The 26,334-nt window shown below is 37.9% G+C and overlaps 1 protein-coding gene across 20 annotated transcripts in view; it reads right to left on the bottom strand.

The window, feature by feature from the left end:
- Window positions 1-23,210, bottom strand: part of PICALM (phosphatidylinositol binding clathrin assembly protein) — a 103,412-nt gene extending 80,202 nt beyond the window's left edge. For 10 of the 20 annotated variants that reach the window (XR_003257874.1, XM_026091788.1, XM_026091785.1 and 7 more), the window contains exon 1: window positions 22,820-23,138. Coding sequence is in view for 19 of the 20 variants with exons in the window: in XM_026091788.1 (XP_025947573.1) it covers window positions 22,820-22,949 (130 nt within the window). In the remaining variant the exon portion in view is untranslated. Of the gene's footprint in view, window positions 1-22,819 lie in introns of all 20 variants that reach the window. The other 10 variants (XM_026091787.1, XM_026091790.1, XM_026091794.1 and 7 more) reach the window with 4 other exon arrangements.
- Window positions 23,211-26,334: the final 3,124 nt, after the last annotated feature.

Below are 26,334 nucleotides of genomic sequence, written 5' to 3'. Positions count from 1 at the left end.
TTATGTACTCTATTGAATTAAGGAAACAGCTAATTTGTTTTTACCATGACCTTTGGACAGATGTGCATGTTAGATGTCTTTGCCCTACTACAAGGTATTGTCAAAGTTTAAGGTTAATTCTGAATAGACTACACTCTCCCCACATAGTACATGTGGCTTTGTTTCAGATAACATCAATGACCAGAGAAGGAAAATGCTATGAAAGACGGAATAAATCAAAAAATTCAAATTATATGCAAAAACTCACAAAAATTTATAAATTCACAAATTAAGACTTTCAATAAAAATTCTTAATATCCTATTCTTCCAAAATAGTTAGAATCCAAATATTTTGAAAACCAAACTGCCAGAAGTTCCAACATGCCAGAAGGATGAAAAGTGAAATTATCCAAACTCTATGACGTTATCACGAAGTTCTCATTTCCCTTAACACTTCCTCTTTCTTAGCAGGATTAAAGCCAAGAAGTATTAGAATTTAAATATGTATTGATGGATCCAAAACTATAAGCCAGATATGCATCAGATCAAGTTCATTTTATTTGTAAATTTACACCTGAAGCCAAATTTTTTTTTTTTTTTTTTTTTTTTTTTTTACACACACAAAGTGTAAAACATTTCTTGAATGAGTTAGTAATTATTCTTATGAAATCATGTCAATATACAGGAGTTCAACAGAATACATGCATTTAACACGAGTTAGCTTTCAAACAGAATAAATAACACACCAATGCCTTACATTCCAATTGCATGAGGAAAGGTTTGTGGCTAATCATTAATAGTAGAACACATAACAATGTCTATACTTAAAATAATTCTACTCAAGAGCACCCATTTAATCTTTTTGCCTTTCACTTAAGACTGTACAAATGGATTTTAGTTAAGCTCTTGAATCAATGACTTAAAGTTATTCATAATGGATTTTTTTTTTCCTGTATGGGAAAAATTTCTCTACAAGACAGAGCATTCAAAGTTAAGATATCTGAATTTCATTATCCTTTTGAAAATCACATACAGTGGGAAAAATTTTGGTGTCTCTACTTAACAGGTGAAATAGCAGAGCACACACCGATAGCATTATAACACTTCAATTCTCTTCTCTAGCTGTCTAGATTTCAATTAATATCTTCTCACTTCCAAGTTATAACACATTCCAGTATGACAGGAGCTCATCTCCCTATGCTGATACTTCTCGCTCTATATGAATATTTGAGCGCTGGAACAAAGCGAGAAATGTGAAATGTTCCCTCAGTTGCTTAGTGCTCAACCGAGATGCAAATGCTTTATACAGTCTATTACACAGTTTTACAGGTAAGGCACTACCAAGGGGTGGAAAATATGGACTGCAATTTCAAAAGTGGAGACACATGATGACACAGAGAATAGCAGCAGCTAATGCTGTCAACTATCTCTTTTTCAAAATTTGGTGAAATATTTCAGAAGATTAGAAGTCAGCAAATTTGACCCAAATCGGTTAATAATCAGAAGTGAGCAGATTTATGCCGTTAGGAAGTTTGCCACTAGGAAATAAAAAATTTCTCTGTTTGTTGTGTTAAGAATACAGTTAAGGCATGCACTAGTGGTGTTGTAAAGTTTAATACACTTCTACTAGTTCTAAACAAATGTTAAGGGTTTAGGATTAAAAGCCCCTCAAAAAAAGAAAAGGGCACATCTGACATAATCGATAATCTCCTATTGATTTTAAATATTCCTGTCACAGGTTCTGGCAAGGCATGCATATCTGCCAGATCTTTCCTTTCCAGAAGGATGTTTAAAGAGTTATGCAACAGTGAAAAGGAATGTTACTGGAAAAAAAAAAAAAGAAAAAATAATGCACAGACCTCAGTGTACTTTTTCAAGATTCACACAGCATTGACAACAAAGCTTGAATGAGGAAGAAACTGAATTTACGTACACATTCCAGTAGCAAGGTCAGTTTTTCTTTTGTCACTTCCTGATCTAAACATTTCTTTTTAATCTGAGTGGTTTATGTGAATTTTAACATAACATTCTTTTTACTTAACCTAATTTTAACCTAATCTCACTATACTACATAATTTTTTTCTGTTTACAATCTTTTAGTAAACCTCTCAAAAAAAGCACTGATTTCTTCCAATGTCAATAACAGATCATCTTGCTACCTTGCATAGGAGGCAAGTCTAGATAGCCCTTTGATGTTGTATGTCTAATACAAAGCATCAGGGAACAGGGGTTTTCAACTGGCTGTTGATGACAACAATTATTTGGATTATGCAGGCTATTTGTTCACTCACCTCGACAAGCCCTTTATGAAGGTAACGTGCTTAGATATTTCTTAGAGTTTATTTTAATTTTATCCAATTAAAAAAAGTTTCCAAAAGACTTAGATAAAAATGAACAACTCAACTTTAAATGACTTCACAGGTATGTACCCATTTTATTTAAACAAGTTATAAATTCTAGCAAAATCCCTTGAAAACATTTACAAAACATTTGACATGAACTATTTTTTCAATATTCAAACACTGAAAGATTTAACTGTGCCATGACAGAATGCTGGGCATTTAGAAAAGCACCACAGGAAACCAGAAATATTCAAATAGTAATGAATGAAGAACTAGGCATCTAAGATCCATTACAGATCTTCAGATCTAGATTTAAGATCTATTTTGACAGAACAACAGTTTTGCTGAGTGTGAACCCTGCTACCTTAAAATCTTGTTCTACACATTCCAATTTACATCTTAAACACAGATATTTTAATGCATGTATATATATATATATACACACACACACATATGGTAAATTTCTAAACAGTTTCCCAAGTCTTTTGTAGAAGACATCCTTATTTAAATATGAGAAAAAGGATTAGAAAAGTTTCTGTATGTAAATAAGTAATTTTCATTAGGGAACCAACCAATTTGTCTAAAAACAATAATCAAAGTAGCTTTGAAGCTGAATTAATTCAAGCATGCAAGACAGACAATTTTTGAGATTGATTTCCTCCTCAAAGAGATACATTTGGTAACTGCATTTGCAAGCGAAGTCTGTGCCAAAACAAAGCAACTCTGAATGGCACACTTAAGCGATCAAGAGAGGAAAAGAGAATGATGATAAATATTTCAGTCTGAGCCAGTAAGTGACATTTTATCTTCCAGAAGGATGTTATATAACCAATATGTACTCTAGAACTGAGCGAATACTTAATTAATTTTGCAGTTACCAGAAAATATCTACATTAGCAGTTTAAGACAAAATATGCTGCAAACAGCATTTGTTCCAAAACTAGTTTTGTTTCTATTCTCAGCAAATCTACTTGTACCAAAGTGATTTACCAGAGGGAGTTTTCTACAGTAGACTTCCCAGAAGCTTCACCCAAGTCCTCTCAAAAAGAGAGCATGGGAACCTAGACTATATATTTATCACAATTAGCAATAAAAATTCCAATTAACAAGTCTTCCTCTGCATATAATGTTGTTCTAAGAGCTAGACACACTAACTCAAGAAACACTTTGTGGAAGAGTTAAAGAAATCTGAGAAGACCCTCTCTGTTCAGAGCTTTCTGTGTTTAACAAGGAATGTGATTTAATCTTATTTATATTAGATAAGGAGGATAAAAAGGCATAGGCATCTTTAATATAACGTAGAGTAACTTGTTCTACAGCCAACAATTTATATTTTCATTTCATCAAGTTGCATCTTGTCTTTTCTTCTGATTGAAGGATGACTAACATGTTCTTTCTCTCACCTATAACCGTACCTTTTTCTAGCTATAATTCTTAGAAACCATTTTGAGTCTCCGTCAATAACCCTGTGAACTCAGCGTTATTGCCTCAGGTATCTCTAATTGTCTAGATGTACTCCTACGGCAACTCTGACTAACCTTTACTACTTACGTTTGAGCACTGTAAAACCGAGAGTTTGTGCAAAATTAATCCCAGCCTAAACCTAGAGTAGAAATGGGTTCAGCCAAACAGCTACTCCAACAAGCTCTTCTCTGAGTAACACTAATTTTAAACAACATTTGCCAGCAAAAGCATCGTTGAAACCGGATAAAAATAAGTTTAAAGATAAACGAAGCATAGCTCACAAAACAATATACAAGTCACACTGACAAAACTTGGCTTTTTTTAATGGTTCCTCTTAATTCCCATCAAATTACCAATCTGATCCAACGTTTGTAACGATTATTCGACATTCTCCACAGTTTCAAATGCCAGGTAAGCTATTATGTTTATATTCAATTTCCTAAAAAGGAATTGAACAGGTTTCCCATATCAATTCTTGCCTTTAAACTTACTGAGTACTGCCATTGCACTATCAAGGCTAACACCAAAATACAGCTAAATTTTGTCTCAACAGTTTTAACCACATATCATAAATACAATTCTCTTATTTCTCCAGAAACAGCTGCAGACACAATTACACCAGAGTAAGCACACCAGCATGTCAAAGAGACAAGTTACAATAGTTTAGAAACTGAATATACTAACACCACTATCATTCCTCTTATTTGCTACTCTAATCAGATATATTTCTCCTTGAGAGGAAAGAAAAAACATTTTTAAGCTGTTCCATTCATCCTGAAAGCATCACATTATGCTTTCAGACACAAGAAGTTACTGTCATCCTTTCAAGCTTAACCAGCAAAATAACCTGAACTGGCAAAATATTGTAGCACAAAGAAAAAAAATTACACATACTTCGGATCACAGAATTATAGAATATTTCAGAATGGGCAGAACCTCTGAAGATCATCTACTCCAAATCCCAGCTTGAAACTGGTCCAATGAGACCAACAGGGTTTTCTAAGCTCTGCTGAGTTACTGCTAAGCTTCGACTAAACCGACAGGTTGTTGAGGCCTGCATCCATCTGAGGAACAAGCTTCTCATAATGCCATGCACTTGTGGTACCAGTACCAGCGGCAACTAGCTTTGATCAGATTTATGATTGTACCTCCCCTTTTTTAAACAAGACCAACAAGATCAACTGAATAGACTTCTAGGTTTTTGCTATAAACCAATTCATTTCTCCATTCCCCCCAGATTTCTGACCTGCAAGTTTAATACAAACCATAGCTTAAGCTTGAATCAAGATCCAGGTAAGTTAATCCATTGTATACTTTAGTATTTTTAGACCAACGCAATTTCATAAAACCAGGTTAGGACGGTTACATGAACAGCTGAACTAGGAGAACCACCAGTGGGGAAGTAAGAACAAGTCAGCTAGAGCCAGTAACCGCTTCAGCTGCATCTGCCGCCAGAAGAATTATTCAGGTAACCACAGCTTAAATTACACCTTCTCTCTTACTCCCTTAACTAACTCCTCTTTTTATTGCTTTGAACACTAGCTACTCTATTTTCACAGCCCCTCATAATCTAGGGTCAACCTATCTATCACATCTCAACCACTATCCCATCACAGAAATCCATGAAGTTTGGAAAGGACCTCAGCTATGCAATTTCCCTGCCTGCTCTTAGACATACCTATACACAGGTAATGGTTTCACGAGACAGCTCACCGACACAAAATAGGACAGTCTCATTCCTGTCCCTATCTGCTAACAACCACGCACTTTCATTGCTTACCTTATGCCAGCACTGGTGTATCTCTCTCCRAACCATATTAATTTGTTAGAAAAGAGGAAAACCAATCCAAGTACAAAAGAACTGGATACTTTTTCCACGGTCTTACAAGACAAAAACAGCTCACAGAAGGGTCTAATTGGCAAAAAAACCCAAAACACTACAGAATAGATGATCAAATGCAAAAGTGAGGAGGACTGTATTTCCCGCTTTAAATATCTTCCACTTTGATAGCAAACCCTGTATTGTTAATGCAGTTCTTCTCTGCACTACTCTGCTTCTGAAAAAGTCAAGCACAAAAAAGTGCCAAAATCCGTGTCTGTTACCTGTACCATTCAGGATGGGTTGCAGCAGGAGAGAATTAACAATTTATGTAGAATTCTTTTAAAATTTTAATCCATATAATAGGTAACAGTTATCTTTCTGAAGATTTAATTTTCTAGGTCCTCTCCTCTGCCTCCAATTTCTTTTTATGTCTGTCATTCTTCAGTATGTTCATTTTCTTAGAGAGAGCGCTGCCAAAGATTTAAGAGATTATTTGAGCTAGCATCAGAAATTTCATTTCAGAAGATGTTTATCAGGTCCTGCCAAACTGAATTCATCTAAATTAAATATTCCTTAACATCATTCCCTACTGAAAAACACATTCCTTTCCCCTTGTAAAGAATAACTGTAATAAATATCTGGTCACAATTAACTGTTGTGAAGCTTAAATCAAAAAGGTCTGTTAAGGTTTGAATCATTTCAGTTATAATTTTTCTCCTCTTTTTTAACAGGCATGTTTCCAAGCTTATTCCTAAGGTAACTTCACAACTGCATCCAAAAATAAGTGTAAGGATCTCTACAGTGGATAAACCTTACTGGTAAAAATTTAAGTTCCTAAATGAATAACCATTAGTAATTCCACGTATTTCTGAAAAGAACTGTTTTGACAGAATGAGCTACACCTCCCCTAAGGATTTTTACTGGTATTATTTTTTTCAGCACAACTTTATTAGGATGCCAATTTAGAGAATGACTTATAAGCTCTTTTCAGTATGAAATTATACTGCTTTATTACAAAGCTATCACGCAGACAGTTTTTATACAAATATAGTGGGGTTCCTACATGTAGTGAAGTCACGCTCAATGAATACAAGCTACAAAATTCACAAAAAAAGGAGTTTGTCACCACAGCTATAATGGGCATGAATATGAAACAATGATTCCCAGCTAACATTCACACCAGTGGAGGTTTTTATCAGCTCAGTCTAAAACAGATCATCTGTGGCTCACTCGAACCATTTCAGCTGAGGATGAGAAAGTCTGACTTTGAATCATTTCATACTTCAAAGTGATAATATTGCCCTCCCTCTGCACACCCAAATCATATGAAGCAAATGGTCACAATTTTGAAGACCTCTCAAAAATTAGAACGTCTCTCAAGTGCAATAATATTATTTGGAACATGCATATAAAGTTTGACAAAGTTAAGCATCTGTCCATGTTATGGTCTAACTTGGCAAACCRAATACACACTCATTATTCAGTTTTGCTCCTTTGCCAGTATTTGACAACAAGACATACTACCTTGATGAAATTCTAAAGAGAAAACGCCATATTCAACCTTAGTTTTCAGTATGAAAAACTGACACATATTTTTGAGGTGGGGGGAGGGGGGGGAACCTATCAGCATGATTAATCCAGATCACTAAGATGCACAATTTTCTACCAAACACTGTTGTCAACAAAAAACAAAAAAAATTACCTGTTTAAGTAATTTCTAACGTAAGCAATATTTCCAATGAAAGCTTTTCAGATATCCAAACATTTTTCTTCTGCTGAAGCATTACCTTTGCAAAGAGTTCCAAATTTTATCCATACTGCATTACTCTTAGGAAGCAAGAGCTTAAGTTCTTTCTCTAAACAAGGCAAAGATCAACTACTGCCTCACCATCCTAAAGCTGAGAAATATTTAAGGCCTGCTTAAACTACAGAACGCTTTTGCTCCATGTTCCATTCCTACAGTACTTTTTAAAGAGCATTTTACCATGAAATCTATTTCAAAATAAATACTAGTTTCTCCCCGCACACACTGGCGTATTATTCCTATTGAAAAGTATCTGTAAACTTAGACCCTTCATCCCATCCTAACATGCTTAATAATGAGCCTATGAATCATACTGTAAAGGTTATTCTCGACTACAAGACGAAAAATGCCTCCATCTGACAACTAGCATGACAATTCTTGCGCATGCAGTGCATTCAAACTGAGTATGTAACCCAGTGGTGTATTTAATTGGGGGGGGGGGGGAAGATATTCCACATGCTAGTTTCTAATACAATGCATTGAAAAGTAAAATTATGAACAGTTATTTGTTCAAGATTAAGTCAACACTTTCAGAGCACATAAATGCAAACATTGGGGACGCATCCACTTCTTAAGCTCTGAAGAGCTAGAAAGCAAGTACATACTCTGTGGGTTCTGCACAAACAGCACTCTTTGGGAACAGATTAGGATTAGAAGACCTATTTTGACTGGGCAGGCTTTGATTCTGAATGACAGTCATCTAATTCAATACTAAAATAAATATTTAAGTATCCTATATAATAAAGTGTGGATAGTTATATACAGTTGTTGGAGGGAAGCACAGTGAACTACATTAGGTGGAAGCATTCCTGTTTTGATGAAGACTAATTACTTTGAAAATTATACAGCTTTAACACTACTTTTATCTCCTACTGAAAACAGGGAGCTACTTCAAACAGTCTGTATATGTGGAGTTCATCCTATGTTTTTACCCTTAGGTGGGTAGAGAGAGCACATACCATGGTTTATAGGGGGCTGAGAGAGATCAGCATGTGATGTCATGGATATTAACTGCTAGGTCTCTTCATCACCAAGTACATACTGAATACGTTATCATGCTGTCCTCTGTCTCTGACAAGGATGGTGCCCAAATCATCTCTTTCTGCACACTTTAAGTTTTTGGTTATAGTATGCACTTACAGCCCTCTCTTTCTGTTGCAAAGGACCTCAACCTGTAAACACTCTGCAGCGATCATACCTTCATATAATAACAAGTTACGCTGATGGAAATGTGTTAGAAACAAGACTCACAAATCACATGGACAAGCTGCTGTTGTACTGCCAACAGTAAGCAAGCAAACCTTCCAGAACACTCTTGAATGCCTCCTCAACTTCATGCAAAGTCTGAAGTAACACTATGCCCTTACCGGAGAGCTTGCTCTCGGTGGTGCAGTAACATGACCATAGCACAACCTACTGGAACAGGGAAACCATTTCAGCGACAGCAGACACTGCAGAACACAACAAAATCCTCGCTGAGCACAACTCTGCAGTGGTTTTGAAGCAAGGCAGCTTGTATCTCTTCAGGGAGGGAGGTCTTTAATATAACTAAGTTTTACTTCAATATCTAATCCTCCTGAACCCTGCCGAGAACACCCGGCCTCAACTTGTGGCACTAAGTTTCCCAGCTGTTGATGCCACTATTTGGGATAAAATTAAATGGACTTTCTTAAAAGCTTCCAGTCCTACAGCCCACCTGGTCCATGTGGGATTCAGATTAAATCTTTTGAAAACTGTATCCGAAGGAGGCCAAAGTACCTCCTGTGCCACCTTGCAACCTCAGTGGCTTCCCTAATTCTGCACTACAGAAAAGGAAACAGAAAACATGCCCGACTTAATGCATAGCATATTTTGTCAGCAAATACCTCTAGCACAGTTTCTAAATTCAAACATTTACATTTTCTGCATATATAAAGTCTTCACACAGTTATAATATAGGTGCTTTCTGGATGTTTAACATCCACATCACTTCACTGTAAAAGATTCACCAAGAAAAAAAAAGCTTGTTGTAATGGTATACCATCATTCTACAACATGATAAAACTGAAAACACCGAATGTGAATGCCAGCCTGATTTCCTTCCATGATGTCTTATTGAACAGATTTGCAAGCTATAAAGTTCTWTTTTTTTTTTTTTTTTTTAAGAACTAATCATACACATAATTCATGTTTCTCCTCTTGAACAGCATGGCTGCATTTTTTGGTTAGTTTAATAAACAAAATGCAGGTAAGAAACAACCAAAGCCATCTGACCTGATGTTTTCCTACTTCAGTACTTGTCCCACGCCTCCAGCTCAAAAAATCTTATTCATTCTAGTGAAGTTGTTTGGGACATCTGTTAGTCTCTTCCCATGTTAAAACCAGACTTTTAAGGTTCCATTTTCTTCTAAATAGTATCTAATTCAGAACAAGAACAGTACATTTCACCTGAACTCTTGCAAGTTGCAACAAAAGGCACATTTGAGCAAAAGGAGCCATGCCGCTGTATTAGCCTGCCTCCATCAGCGCTGAAAGAAACTACAGAAAAAGACGCATATATCCACCTCCCTACAGCAGAGTGTTTTGGTCAGACTATGACCTTTTCTACATCAAAGGTTTTTCAGTTTCTGGAAAGCGTTCATGCCGAAACACGTCTTCTACTGTGCAACCTCCCAGACTCTGTAATGCCTACAGCATACAAAGTAGTCCTATATTGATGGCCTCAGCAAACTGGAAATTACATAGCAAAATAAATTCAATGTAATTAAAGTTGTACATTGTAATTGTAAAAATATTTAAATGCACAGTAGGACACATTTCTTGGCAGATGCCATCCTCTACAACTTCACTTATGATAAAGGGTTTTTCGGTTAATTACTGGTGTTAAAAAAAACAGAAAACAAAAAAACCCATGATTTTGTGGAAACACGCCTTACTTTGTGAAGAGTTCATGCTAGTTTGTTGTACAAAATAAGCTATATTGTCAAAAGATTTTAACAGTGGAATAGCATTTATGCTAGGTCCTTTTGTCACTGCAGAATTTTGTTAAAAATTTTTTTGTATTAATTGATACTACTGAAACAGCAAAAATATGAAGAAAGGACCATGCCTTGTATACGGCAAATGAACTTATCATTCTGCAGATATTAAGTTCCTATATATGTGCTACCAACAGGTCTAGTGCCTCAGAAGCAGTTTTTCATATCTTTAAAGCACTTTAATCAAAGACTGTATCAACCAAGACCACACACTTCTGAAGATCATCTATTCAGAATAGGCACTGCAGGAGTAGTAACATGTTTCATGCCGCAAATGTTACAAAGTAAACAGAAGTGTCCTATAGACAAAAAAGCTTGCTTTTCATATACCTACACAGAGTAGCAAAATTGGAGTTTCATCTGATATTTAGGAGAAAAAAAAAAAAAAAACAGTGAAATCTGTGCACCTAACACCAAAGAAATTAAGTCATATTGTAATACGGCATGATAAATAAGTCATGCTCTCCAAATGTCACAGAAATGCAGAAGTTGCTTTAAGCTATTCGGGTTCATTCTAATACAGTATGTATCAAAAGCCCAGTATATAAACTTACTAAAAGGCATGCGTTTTCTGACATATAATAAACAGAAGTAAATCCTATTCAGAAATGATCTATTACGACTTGCAGTATTTATTACAAGAGTGCTACATACTTTTTTTTTTTAAATAAATAGTAAGATTCCCACCTGTTGGAGCAGAATTCGTCAGACTGTAGGCCTCAGACCAGATTCATACCTGAGTAAGCCTTACACACATCATGCTACAATCCCAGATATGCGATATTTCTTATTTTGTGTGATAAGTCCCATTATTTTGCTGCTCTCCTGGGAAGTACCTGCAGCATGCTTCCACAGCTCCCAGTTAGATGATTCCTTGCTGTTGAGATGACTAAACAGAAGTCAACATGTCTCAATGAAAACTGCAGCTCTTGAGTTAAGAGCTTGTAAGCCATGACAGAATTAGCCGAACAACGGAAAAAGTGGGAAAAGGGGAAAAATAAGGTAAGGTCAAAAAAAAGAAAGAAATCTTTGCTGATTAGTTGCATTGCTAATAAGCAATAGCAAAAAAAAAAAAAAAAAAGGAAAATCCTGCAGATTCTGTAAGAGAAGCAGGTCAATCACAAACTAGTAACCCTCAAGATTTTACCATGAGAATATCTCTCCACTCACAACGCAGGTTTGTGCAGGGGGAATAAAAACACTTGTTCAGAACTTGCTGCAAAGCTTTCATTACCAAATCTCAGCTGACAGACCGAGGAGGAAAACAATTTAAATTATTTGCCTATCATATCAAAATCTTTTTCTTAAAAGAAAAAAGCCATGGCAAATGACTTTGCTTGCATATGCACACAAGCAGATACACAAACGTCAAATATTTACCATTTAATGAAAATTGAACACCAACCTCCTACAAAGTGACTGGCAGGAAATCACACAAGACAGCGCAGATTTACACAGTCAGGCACTCTGGGTTGGCACCTCGGAGATCAAGCAGGCTGTTTTTGTACTCCCCAATGTTCTACAAAACCGTTCAAATATGCAGTTTTACAGAATATGTCTGAGACTTTGTTTCTCAGGGTTGAAAAACTGAAAGAGAAGTAACCAACTTTGTAATGCAGTGTGAGGTCTAAGAGGATAATATAAAGTCTAAAATGAATTCTAGACATCAAATTATGAAACAGGTTGCTTTTCCTCCATCCCTTCCTCTCCCCCCTAAATCCCACAAGGGATTTCTTCATGTGAAAGGACACCTACACACCAGCCATCTATATTCAACTTCTGTCTGTTCCTAAGAGGGACTGATCTTCAATACTCCCAGCAGGGATAAGAGAAAGAAGCTCAACACCAAACTTCAAGCTGTTCCTTCTGTGCTAACATATTTGGTGACTTATGCTATGGTCCAGTTTTGGTAATAAAGTGCCACTACTTTGTAAATTACCAATTTATTTTTTATCAGCTAAAATTCAAAGACACTCAGATCTCAAGTACTTCTTGCAGCCATTTTAACACAAGCCCCACCAACTTCATAGCACCTATTCTACATTTTACACTTAAAGGAGGTGAACTACATTTCTCTGATGTTTCTCATCGACAGCACTGCTCATATCTTTACTTTTGGCAAAGATAGGATCAGTTTTTGACATGAACAGTTAACAAACTAGATAAAATAGAGGAGATCAAAGAAAAGAAATAATCATTTCTCCCCAATCAAAACATAGGTATCTTCATAAAATGTTTAAACTGACACTCATGTACTGCAAGCGCACAGCTCTCCCATGGAGAAAGGCAGTCAATAAAGGAACAGCTAAAATCCTCCCAGCTATAAATAGAAATGTTGAAAATGCCTGCCTCATTTAGCCTTTACTTCCCTCTTCAATTTAGACTAACATCTCCCATGAGATATCTGGAGCTCCCTGAGCAAACAAAACTCATCCTGGCTCATCCGAGTATAGCTTCATTGCACATTTAAATAGCACCCTTTAACAAGGGCACAACAGCTAAAAGGTTAAAACCATCCTTTCTAGCTCATGTCAAAGCTGATTAGAATAAAAGTTTTAAAATATATTGTGATTTAAGCAAGAGTGGAGCAGAAGTGGTCTTCACTGAGCATGGAGCATGAAAATGAGGTTTCATTTTTTAGCATCATACATTAAGCTTTACTGATTAAAAAAAAAAAAAAAAAAAGTGAAGTGCCTTACAAAGGGAAACCTACCCTGTTATGATAATGTTGGTGTGCTTGAGCTGCATAAATCCAAACCAGCTCTTCCCTTCATCTCTCAATTTTAAAAGAGGTCTTTCACAAGCATTTCTTTAGTGATGATATGGTCATCAAGTTTCACAAAGTTTTACAGGAGCAAACATGGAGCTTTAAACCCTTTAAGACTGAAACTAGATGAGTAACTGAAGCTGTAAACAGCAAGATCTCCTCCAAATCACATGGCCTCCAGACTGGAATTTCTGTATTTGCTGTGCACTAACACATGTCTCCATCACAAAGATCCTCTACAGTAAACAAAAGACAAGAGCAGAAGTAAGCATTATAGTATCTTGTGTAAGCCTTACTACACCCCAAGGGGCTGAACATATTCCTGTCTACAATTGCTCCTCATTAACAGTTTTAAAGAAAGGAAGAAAGCATCTCATCAGACCTGGTCTATTCTACTTAGGCATAACCAACCCAGAAGAAAGTCTCCTCATAAAATAAATGCCTGTAAACCAAGAAGAAACCTGGAAACATAAGAGTTTCAAACTCATAACACCGCAATTCCAAACACAGGAAGTTCAAAGGATCACAGTGTTCCAAGGCATCTGAGAACTAACAGGAAAGCTTCTCTGAATGTCATTCGCTCGTATTCCAAATTAGAGCATTAAAACAAACTTCACATATTCCATGCTTTTAATGGGATGGTAATCTGCTAGGAAATTATGTTGAACTATAATTATAAATGTTTGATAGACTTAAAGCTGCTACCGTTGTGGCAAAGAATTGCAACTGGACCAGGAAGAAAGTTTGAGCTAGTTCCCTATTAGCTATCAAGAACTTTAAATAGAAGTCTGTATTCAGACCATCATTTTTCCCCTCAAATACAGTATAATGTGCTTTTCCATTTTTCAAATGCTTTGCAGCTAGGAATTGTGCATCTTTAGCTTTTCCATCAGAGCGCTAATCAAAAGCAACAGCTTACTATGCATTTCATACTCTTGTTAGTAATAACTACATCCCACTAAGGCAGAAGTGTTCATATTTGGTTTCCATTGCCTTTTCTTTCATTCTCATGATTAGAATCCACTTGAAATAGATTTTTGATACCCTAGATTTAATTCGGCAATGTTATACAGTGACACCTATAACTAAAAGGCATGGACTCCTGAGAGAAGTAACTGCTGTTGAATTTAATACAGATTAGTAATATACCGCAGAAAAAATTACAAAAAAAATAATAAATTCAAATTCACTAATTTGAATGGAAGATAGTTAATGAGATTAGAGTATGCCTTTATCAGTGAAAGCAAAGTGACATGGATTGTCATCCTGAGAACTAATTCAAAATTAAAAGATACCTAAGGATTCCTGTATACTTCTTTATAGTAAAGAAACTTTGTTTGTCTCAAGAGAATGAAAAAGAATGCAAGTATATTATTCAGAAAGGTATTTTGGCTTGTTTGACTGCAATATTATGATTTGAGCAGTAGTAGTTATAGTTCATGATGAGTAAAAAGTAACCACAAATAAAATACCTGGATTTCATCCCTAAAATTTACAAACGGAAATAATCACTATTATGTGATTATTAAATGTAAATACCCCCTGTAAGACAGAAAAAAGGACATTTCAGCAATTTTATAAGCTAGATTCAATTAAGCTAGCTTTACACAAATACAAAAATTAATGAAGAATTGCTTTGTTAACTTCAGATCTATATAGTGGCGAAACAAAGTAAAGTAAGTATTCCTAATAGAGACTGATTTTTAAATGAAAGATTTTTAAGCTTGTCATAACAGTATGTTTGCTAAATTATGAACACCAATGGTTTCTGGCAAATAGAAAAAGAAACAGACCATTAAACCCAATCAAATTACACTGCTACTCACAGTATGGTGGCTTAACCACAATAGTTGAAACAACTTTTAACATTTCACATTAAAAACGAGGTCAAGCAAAGGATTCAAAGAGCTGTGGATCAGGAGAGTTCGTGAAGTTTGAAGTAGGTTGCAATGGGGGCTGCAACTATTATGGCAGTGCTATGTGGAGGGAGGAGGTAAATCAAATTCAGACTCAAGTGTGACCCAATTTCCAATTAAATATTGACCCATTTGTCAGCAAAAATGCAGATCTCAATCAAATAAATTAAGTACAACTTCAAACAAATTTAGGTGAATTGCTGAAGTGATTCCTGAACATCAACTTTTTTTTTTTGGTAGGCGGGGGTATAATACATAACAAAACTAAACCTAAAACAAAAAGCACACACCTGAAATGCAAGGGACAGGTACAGAAGTATTGCTACATCCCATTACAGTTGCTCTTTATCCACCTCAAAAGCATCCAAACATAACTAACAGTAAAGTAAGTTACAAGCAGCCCTCAAGAATGCCAAAGAACATGAAGACGTTTTTATTATTTGATAGCTATAACACCGAGTCTTCTAATTTGGCAGATATTACTATAATCAAAAAGTTATAGACAATTAGAGCTTCCGTAAGTGGATTTACTGCCAGGTTAAAGGTGCAGTAAATCTAGTAAGCATTTTAAACATATATTTACTTATGTTTGAAACCTGCGTTTAGTTTCATTCATTCTGGTTCTTGAAATCCAGTTTACTATTGTAACTTTAGGAACTGGTGCTGCGCACCAGAATACCAGTGTTTTGTGTGTGTGTGGGGGGGGGGGTTGAGCTAAAATAATTGAGGAATGATATGAATTTTGTTACCACTTTTTTCAACTGACTTGATAAAACCTGGTTTTAGAAGCTAACGTGGGGGAAAAAAAAGCATTTTTATACATTGTTTCAAGAGGAAATAGTGTCATAAAAATTATAATTGAGCATTGATATTTTTGCATTAAATTGTATTAAATTAACTATTAAAATTGACAAAAGTTGCAAACAATAGACATATGTTGATGTTGCAGTGAACAGTTGGCAACTGGAATAGTTAAGCTACATGCTACTGCAAGTACCTTATTTAGAGTAAATACATAGAATACCAGAGTGTTGTTTCAACCAGTGAAAACTTATCACTTCCTACATTGGTAAAAAGATTCACTGCTGCTGGAATGACGGCATTTAAGAATATATGAGCTTATAACTCAAGGACTCTGCTTGGGAGGAAGTAATAAAGAACATTAAGTGAAGATTTCAGAAGTGTCTTTTTAAGAGAATGAGTGGAAAAGGGAAAAGAAGGGGTTGATGTGGAGAGATCTTCAAGAAATCAAGATAGGAATGGAAAAAATTATGCAGGAGTGATCAGAATTGGTACAAAATATAGCTTACTGCATTTTTTTTATTTTATAGACCATTGATAGGTTATGACATAAATCCAAATAAAACCACAGGATTTTGAGATGGATGACAGCCAAAATTCCTACTCCTGCTTTTGAGCCACTTCTTAGCATGGAGCTAGAGGGAACAAGCCTGAAGTGAAACCCCAAGTTACTTTTGGTATAGATCTTGTCATTTTGCACCTTCTGTTTTCAGGTCAAACCTACAAAAACCTCATTTACTCATGTTTAATATTGCAAATGATCCAGATAAGCACTACATTAACAAAACTCCTTTAGCAAAATGTCATAGGGAGGTTTAGTCACAACTGGATATTTCAGTATATTTGTTATTAAGCTTTTCATAAAGTTAAGTCATTTTCACAGATAGTTAGATACTACAACACAGTTTTACTTCAATTCCCTCATTCCTCAACTCTCAACACCTGATTTGCCACATATTACTTATAACTTGGATTTGCCATTAATAGACTTGAGAGTACCACAAGTTAACACCAGATTTGCTAACATTATTTTGAGCTTACCAGCTTATTGATTTCTACCTCCTTTGAGTTTAAGAGTACACCAGTTATCAACAAGTTCACACCCTAGAGACTCAGGATCACATTTCAAAATGGACAGAATTGACAGCAAAAAACATATCAAACCCAACAACTCTGTAATCAACATCAATCATTTCTTTCCACTTTCTTGTAGTTTTCCAACTAGTTATTTCTTGCTTGCTTCTAATCCAGTGCAGATATAGCCTGTAATAAAATTTCTCTCCTACCTCAACCTATGCAAGGTAACATTCAGATCCACATTACAACTACTTTGAAAGGTTAAGACTTCAGCTGTTAGGAAACCTGAAGGGTCAAGCTCTCATACTGATGGACATATAAACTTTGCTTTGTGCCAAATAATTGTTTTTCACTGCTGCATCAAAAGAAGAGTTTGGAGAGAGACTCGTAAGTAAGAAAGCATACCTGAGATTATTGGTTTAAATTTATATTAGGAACTATCTGGAAATGATTGGTACACTACGGAACGTCAAGACTTTAAACAAAGTCATTTATAATACACATTTGATTGCTTCTCAAACATTTAAGAAATAGCTCCTGCAAGGTTTACACAAAATACAAGTGCACATATCTGACTAGTAGTATCTCAGCCTTTTAATACTCAAGCACAGATTACTCTTAAAACGGTGAAAAGACTTTAAGGATATTGAGAAACTTAAATTTAAGAAGGCTTACCAGCCTCATAATAAAAACAGTAAAATTAAAAATACTAAGCTTCAGAATACAAATGGTGTCTGCTTCAGAAAACGTGTGGTACTTTCTAGGGAGAGCAAGATGTCAACAACATTTTATAAGTGAACTTTCCCAACATGCCACCAGCATCACCTGCTAATATAGTCTACTTATCATATACTTCACACAAGGCAATGTACACAAAACAGAAAGGGGAAATTAAGTTCCATGTTGGATAAGTCACATTTTTTGTATTATTACACAAACTAATGTTACTTTGTGAATCAGTGACTAAGAACAGTTTAAAACTCTCGCATCAACAGACTGAAAACTGACCTTAAAATTAGAAACTAAAGATTGAAATAGATCATTAGGTCACAGTCTGGCCCACAAAAGAATGCCTTTACTAAGCATCACTTTTCAAAGATGTGAAAGATGACTGCCCCATTAAAAACCATAGTAAGAGCGATAACTCAAAGTTATATGACAACTGAATAACCACAGCTTGATGCAAAACAATGGCAGTATGAAGATTCACAGTAAGCTGAATGCAGGTGTCCTATAGCTTATCCTTCTTAGTTCCTGCCTCTTACTTCATCTGAAGTAGAATACTGCTGCAGGCTAAGGAAAATAAAACAACAGCTGCAGAACTAAATGGCTATTCTTTCTGCAAATGAGCAGCTGTGGTAGAAAATTGGCCCTCTGGCAATCTAGAGAGGAGTATGATAGTTCTTGTACTCTACTAAAAGGCACAAGTGAATATTCCAAAAATATTCTAGTAAAAAGTTTGGAAAAGTTGGCTAATGAAGAAATTCAAAGTATTCACCTTTTTTTCTGTGTTCTTTCATGTTTCCTTTAGAAAGAAAATAGTAATAATGCAATTATCCATTATTTGAAATAATTATAGATACATAGAACAGTTCTAAGTACATATAACCACGAGTTGCCTCCAGAAATCAACTATAAACTGGGAAGCAAAAACCAAGAGAAACTTCAGGTAAACCTGCCAAATAGAAAACATGAAGTTGGTAAAGTACTGCAAACAAAGACAATCTATACCTACTGGAGAATACATTGGATTTGGAGACACTAGGAGTTAGCTTACTGAATCATTGAAACCCAGTTTTGCTTCAGTATTAAAAGTCAGACTAGCACTTAAAACACTGTATTCCCCAGCTTCACTACAAATCTCCTGTGGGATACAGGGAAAAGCACTAAAAGTCATTGCGCCTCAGTTCTCCAAGAAATCCTCCATTTACCTTCTTACTTGAAAATAGAAGCTGTCCCCAACAGGGATATCATAAAGCAAGTCTAACAGGGTTTTTATTTGCACTAGTAGTCAGCTTTTTAAGTTTTGTTTATAGGCTACATGAGGACTGTGAAATAAGTTCCCAACAAGTGCAATTAAGTTTACTTTCACTAATTTCTCACAAACATCTACACAGCACAAGGCAGGTTTACTATCTTCTTTAAAAATACTGATTTACTTCACAATAAGAAGTGAAGGAAGTTGCACTCTGGCATAACTACAGAGAGATTTCCTGGTAAGTATGGATAATTACAGCATTGCAACTTCCTTCCAAGCCACCCATCCACATTCTCTTTAAAAGAGCGCTACTCCATTAGGCACAAGCCGATAGGGTTACTATACTGGACTCCTTCAAGAAACCCAACCCTAAAAATGTTTTACATCAAAGCTTTTCTAACTACACTCCACAACATTCACATGTACACAGACATTTTTATGCTACCCAGTTCCACTTAACCGACCTACTGAAACTTCCTAGTTGTCATCATCTGTTTACCTTCTGTTTTTTCTGATATTAATTACACACACAAGCAGTGGTTTGTCCACCTAGAATCACGTGAAAAAGTGAAATCTGGCAACAAGTTTTCCAGCATTATGTACATTCAATCTCTAGTGCTTGTTCTTTGCACTGCTATACAGTACTGAATTCAGGTAACAAAAATTAAGTATCAAAGAAAGTGGTGCATAAATTTCAGTATACAAATAAACCTACAACCAGTTCCGAGCTGTCACTGCTCAGAGATGTGAAAAATGGGACAAAGTCCTAGTGAAACTAGGTTTTCTGTAAAAGAAATTTCATGAACCATGCTTTGCATAGTTTCAAGACCATTAACCTGTCTGACTACTGTAAAACAAGTAATCCAAATCACCATGATTATAAAAGCAGCACCTAGATTACCAAACCGAATCCTTGTCCCAACTATAAGACTGGAATTCCAGAACAGGAGAAACAGTATACCCTGATGTAAAGATACGACCATAAGGCGACTGCTGCCTATCACAGGCCAAGCCCACTTGTAAAACAGAATTCTAATTCTTTCTCCCTCAAACCAAACAAGCAACTAAGCTTTGTAATTGGTGAGAAGGGATGTTATTTGGAGTAGATTATATTTTTATCATTTCAGGTCAAGAATGTTTTTTTTTTAATTCTTTGATAATTAAAGGTAATACAGAGGGAATATAGGCATATAGGATTGGGATCTCTTCAATTCTGGAACTCCATAAACAGATAAGAGTAAGATAAATTGGAATAGGAATGATCATGAGTACATGAGTACTTATTTTGGATGCCCCCTGATTGTATGAGTTGAGATAATGTGAGGCTGAGCTACTTAATATGTTCATGATGCTTAAGCTTAATAAAAATATATATATATACATATATATATATATAAGACGACAGTCACAGATTTTGAGATCTATATAAGCAATACGCATACCACATGAACAAGAAATTAAGCCATTGTCATAGAAAAGGCTATGAAACTAAGGCTTGATTCCAGGACAGTCCCACAAAATTTGGCTCATCCGGTTGTCCAGAACATAGCTTTTCAGAATGAAGTAATATTTAACTGTCATGATCATCATAAACACACTAAAAAATACATTCAAGAAGCATGTTGCCTATGAAAGACTGGTGTATTAATAGTCATTCACAGCAAGATGTCAATTTTTAGGGTTTATCTAGTAGTTAGAGGGTTTAAATTGTTTGCAAAAGGAAGATATGTGCAAGTAATTCAGAGGTGGGGCTTGAGTCACAGCTTCTGAAGGAAAAAAAAAGCATTTATTTTTAAACATACAACCATAAACGGTATGAACAAAGAAAACTTTCAAAATATGAAAGCGTGTGTCATTTCCTGATGCCAGGACCAGACACTCCCAACAAACTTATTAGGGGCAGCATACAAAACTTGATCTAGCCTAGATCTCTTTTTACCGATTAAAAAAAAAAAGCGACCAGTATTAAAACTAATGAATTCTGTCAGAAAAAGGCATGAACTGGGACTTTTTACAGTCCATAATAGTAGAAGGCTCCCGCTTGTAGTAGAGAAGGGACTTAAATGCAGAAATGGTTTTCTCATCTAGCAACTACCCAAAAGCTTTCTAAGTTCAAAGTGTACCAAGCACCTTTCTATGACAGCATCCTATAAGTCTCAATTAATATGTCCCCTAGCAACCATGTTCAGAACACCACCCTTATATATACATGCGAGTCTGAAGAGCAGTTGCCTCATCAGTTTGATCTTCCTTTCCCTAAGGTTTATATGGTGAAATAATTCAGATGCTAAAAGCTTTATTACTGAAACTATTTTTTTTGCTATTCCACACAAAAGGGGAATAAGAGAGGGAAAGAGTCTGACAAAGGGTTCTCCAGAAAGCATCCCTTCTGTTGTCTGAAATCCAGCAGCACCATAATTTCATACATAAGCCATATGACAAGGTTTTTTCTCTACATGGAACTAAGCTACTTACAATCCAAAGATTTCCTGGGCCTTCTGACACCCTGGGCTGACATTAAAAAATATCAAAGCTAATCATTTACCACTCACTGTTCAGATAAGAGATTAAATGAAAGAAGAAATATCAGGAAGAAACTGAAGCAGCTGTTCTAGGGTTAGCCTAAAAAAAATAAAAAATGGATCACATCACTTTCAGTTACTCACAGATCAAGAATTTCTTAAACCTTTAAGACAGACATGGTTTGGTGGAAAGAAGGAATAACTACGGGATATGCAATCCAAGTACTATCATCTGGTCTTGTTATCTTGACTTAGAGGGACTCACAAGGGAAAAAAAAAATTGAGACACATGAAGATCCCAGCCTTTTCCTCACAGATGTGGGTGGGAGAGAAGGAGAAAGCATGCATACAAAAGGCACATCTACAGTTCTCCCTCCATTATCTTTCTTTACAGGTGAGAAAAGGTTAGTGGGGAGTTCCTTAAGGTCTAGAACAAATAGATGTGAGCTAATCAGGTATTCAAGTCAGGTGCATCCTTAGTCCTGTGACCTTATAGCTTAATGGAAGACACAGTAACATGAACTTCAGTGCTCATCATTCTCTTCATAGTCACCTGAAAGGAATGGAGTTGTGAGAAGACCTTTTAGAGCCTTCCCATTGCGGATCTGTTTTTAATAGATGCTGAAAAGTGGATGATTCCTATATAGGAGGTTAACCTCAGATACTGAAGGTCCGAAGAAGTCTTCCTATACCCATTTTCCCAATGGAAGAAAACAGACTAGAAAGGATACAATTAAGAAAAACACTCTTATAGAAAGAGATTTGTCCCTCAGGCACTCATTTCACATGTTCTTCTACATGGAAGAGCTAGAAGAACAACAAAGAAGCAATTTTTTTTTTCCCTAACGGACTATCTTGGAGAGAATTAAGGTAACTGATCAGCTATTCCTTCTGAAGCTTCAGTATCTCCTGTACAGAATGGAGGAGTGCTGTCCTAGCGGACAAGACAGATGAGCTCAGTTAATAAGGAAATCCCAGCCCATTCCCCTCCGCTCGGTCTCCGTGGTTCTTCCTCTCCAAGGAAGGGATACGGGGCAAGTGCCTTCCCTCAGGAGCTCACCACCCTACGCGCAGGGAAGCGCCGGACAAGGCCCCACCTGGGGAGGAGGAGGTCCGCTGAGCAGCTTCTCCACCACGCCGTCCCCACGCCCCCATCCTGCCCCCCAAACGAGCGGCGCCCGGCGCTGAAGCGCGCGGGGCTCCCCGCCTGGCGACGCTCCGCGTCCCCGCGAGGCCGCTCCTCGGCGGCCCTCCCGGACCCCGGCACAGGCCGGGCGGCCCCTCTGCCCCGCGGGGGAAGCCCCCCGCCCGCCCCCACCCCGCTACTCACAGTCCAGGTGCTTCTTCTTGGGCCCCATGACCTCGTGGGTCGTGGCCTTGCAGACGGTTTTCGAGACAGCCGAGCCGGTCACGCTGTGCTGCGCCGCCGTGATGCGGTCGGTGAGGCTTTGGCCGGACATGGTGGACGCTGGCGGCGCTGGCAGCGAGCGCGGCTCCGCTGCCTCCTCGGGGGCCGGGACTGGACGGGACGGGACGGGAGGACTAGCCGGGGATGGAGCTGGCGCGGCTCCCTCACCCCGCCGTGCCGCAGGCGGCCCCCGCTCCGCCCTCAGGGACGGACCTGTCACCCGAGCAGGGACCCCTCCTCCCCCTCGCGCCTTCCGCTCGCCCGGGGACAGGGGACACACGCTGGGCGCCGCAGGAAAATGGCGGCGGCACAGCTCCTCCTCGGATCTTTCCGGGCCGCCCGCATCACGTGACCGGCGCCCCGCCCCACGTGACTCGCGCCGCCCCGCCGCGCCTTACGGGACGCTCCTCCCCCCTTGGCGCCACGAGCCGGAGTGGCGGGGAAGGGGGTGCGGTCACGTGGTGCGGCGCGCGCCCCCCTGCGCGGGTGGTGGGGGCTGTTGAGGGGCGGCGTTGGCGCTGACCGTTGGCCCTGACCGTTGGCCCTTGGGTGCGGCGGGCTCGTGCCGGCCTCGCCCTCGACGGCGAGGGGGTCTGAGGGGGAGGTCGATGGGTGAAGACAGGCACGCATCCCAACGCTGGGTGATGTGTGTGGGCAACCCTATTCTTTCCCATTAAAAACATAGATTTGGTCAGTGGGAATATCCATGGGTTCATGTGGGTTTCTGCAGGGTGGAGTAAAGTAGTAAAAAGCTCTGTGAAAGTTCATGAAAGAAATGAGAGGTTTCCATCCCAAAGGAAGTTTTTGTATTTCTCAACTTGGAAAGTTTTGTGGCAACTCCTTTAGTGCCACCTTAGACAATGAAAATGTAAAGAAAGAAATCTGTGCAAAGGCTGTGAGGAGTTTCGGGCTGTGTGGTTGCTGTGATCATGCCTCTCCTCAGTGTTTACTTTTTATTTGAAAGCTTACCAAAAATTTTTCAAACGTGCATCAGGGCAAGCATAAATTTTTGTTTTTTTCCATCCAAGTCCGTTCACGAACAGCCTCCCACCATTTTCCTATTCAGCTACTCAGCAAATGCTTCTCAGGGCTCTTGCATTTGGTTTGTGGCTCTGTTCTTGACTTGTTGGGATTTCGAACAAGTTACTTAATGTTTTTGTTTGTAAAAGATAACTGCTACTTAACATGCCTTCTGTAGGCCTGGTATCTGTATGACCCAGATACAGCGGTTGACAGTGAGGTTGAGTAGTTACCTCCTACTGCGCATTGCTAAAGTGCAGCCACAGCCACCTAACTATCTACAACTTTCATTACTTGTTACGACAAGGCACTGCTACTCTTTTTCCCAAACAGCAGTGAATAGCGCAGCAAAACCAAAGGATTCCAGCAGACAAATGTTCTTCCTCTCCCAGAAGTGCCCCGATGAGGTTCCTCATGGAACCGTCCCTCATCCATGAAACCACTGAAATATTTATTAGGCAACTTAAACAGAATCAGTATACAGATGATACCCAGCTCCGTTTCTTTGACAGGGTATATAAGTAGGATTATGTCTTTATAACGCATAATGAAAATCGGTGTCAGACAAAGGATGTCTGGGTGAAGCTGAACCCAAGCAATGCTATTGCTGTGTATGTAGAAGGAAGGCTGCACTTGTAGAACTTGCTGCCTCCGTAATGCCAGGCTTTTTGAAGATACTGTCATGTTTGTATTTTTTGGCTCCTTCTGAACTGTGTCTGGATTCCCAAATATCCATACTGGGGAGATAAATCACTATTGTATGCAAGATACACACTTGAGAAGGCTGTTGTATCAGACAGCTTTAAAGTAAAGTTTTGCACTATGAAAACACCGAGAGACTGCTAAAGGCTATTGGTATAGCAACACATTTAACTGTGAATAAGTCATCATCTCTTTGTATTGTTTCCAAATTATACAATAAATCAGAGGTTAAAATAATTTTAAAACTGATAGTAGTTTTAGTGCTGACTTCAACTAGCATCAGGATTTCAACACCCCACTTCAAGGACTCTTGCTTGCTTTTTGGAAAAGTTCCACGGAATTGGTCAAAGTAATTTAGAATCCACCTCTTCATCTCTGATTATGTCCATTGCTTTCTCCTGCAACAGTGAAACTATCCAAACAGAGGAAGCTTGTGACTGTAGGAGTTCTTGAGAGCAGATTTAGACAATATATCTCATTCGTTAGGGGAAAGAAGTGACCTAGGTCTTAGAGGTCCAAAGCCAAAAATGAATTTAGCCTGAGTTTTTCTCTTTCGCTCTTCATATGCACAGAAACCTCACAGTGTAACCCTACTCAGTTAAAAATTTTACCCATTATTTTTGTTCATAAGCAGAAATGGGACAGAGAAATCATGGGAGAACTTTTTGTAATTGTTTGCTGCTTTTTAATTGCTTGGGAGGCACTTGATACCATTATGATGAGGAGCTTGAAGCATTTTGATAGATAATATCTGAGTGCCTCCCAAAGATTTGGAAATTGAAATCAAAATATTAATCTCTTTTCCTTTTCCACCTGAAGAAAACAAGTTTGATTAGTTTATAACTCGTTTGTTTTTGTTTGTGTGTCTGGGTGTGCTTGAGAATGAAAGGAGAAAGGAGTACATATTTGAAGAGAAACTAATGCTGATATGAGTCCTATATTTGGCTAAGTGGCAAATCTAAACAACATTCTTTTCTCTTGTGAAGATTTCTTTCAGAGTCTGGATCCACCTCCTCCGAAAATGCCAAATCTACATTCACAAGCTCTCCAAAGTGTCAGTGTTTCTTTGGCATCTTAGCTGTCCTGGAGGGACAGGCAAGCTGACAGGGCTGTTTCTCCCTGTGTGTACCGTACAGTGCTGAAAGCCTTGCCTCAACTCGACCTTGCTAAGTTATTATGTGTACCGCTTTCCTGCAACATTGTCATTTCTATGCTGTGTGGTGTCTGCCAGGCTGTAATGCCCAGAATCCAGCTATGTGCTTTGGTTCCCACAGTGCTTCTGGCATTCGTGCCTTCCTTCATGCTTCATACTATTGCAAACACTCAGCAAACTATTAGGAAAGCTATGGTTTCAGGGGCATTATTAATTGGGTCTAGCTTCAGATTTAAAACAGGTGTTGTGGCTGAATGTCAGATCTGTGAGAAATCAGCCGTTCTGGGGCGCACAACTGGTGAGGCATGGAACGGAGCACATGGTAATGAACTGTAGCAGACTCATTACCAAGGCTTCTGAGATATATCTGGAAACAACAAAAAAGACAGTAGCCATGAACTGGGACATGTACAGCGCTGAGGGAGAAAAATGTCAAAGAGGCAAAAAATTTGAAGAAATAAGGCTGGGCCAGTGGGACAGGGAAGGAATTGCTGAGAGAGATGGTAGGAGGTGCAGTGATGGGGCAAGGAGGCAAGGAGGAAGAAAACCAGAGGCAGTGAAA

This window comes from Apteryx rowi, unplaced genomic scaffold (assembly GCF_003343035.1).
Source record: "Apteryx rowi isolate R43461 unplaced genomic scaffold, aptRow1 scaffold_925, whole genome shotgun sequence".
In the NCBI taxonomy this organism is placed as follows: Eukaryota; Metazoa; Chordata; class Aves; order Apterygiformes; family Apterygidae; genus Apteryx; species Apteryx rowi.
Note: the sequence above shows the minus strand (reverse complement) of the source record. Positions and strands in the feature narration are given on the sequence as shown.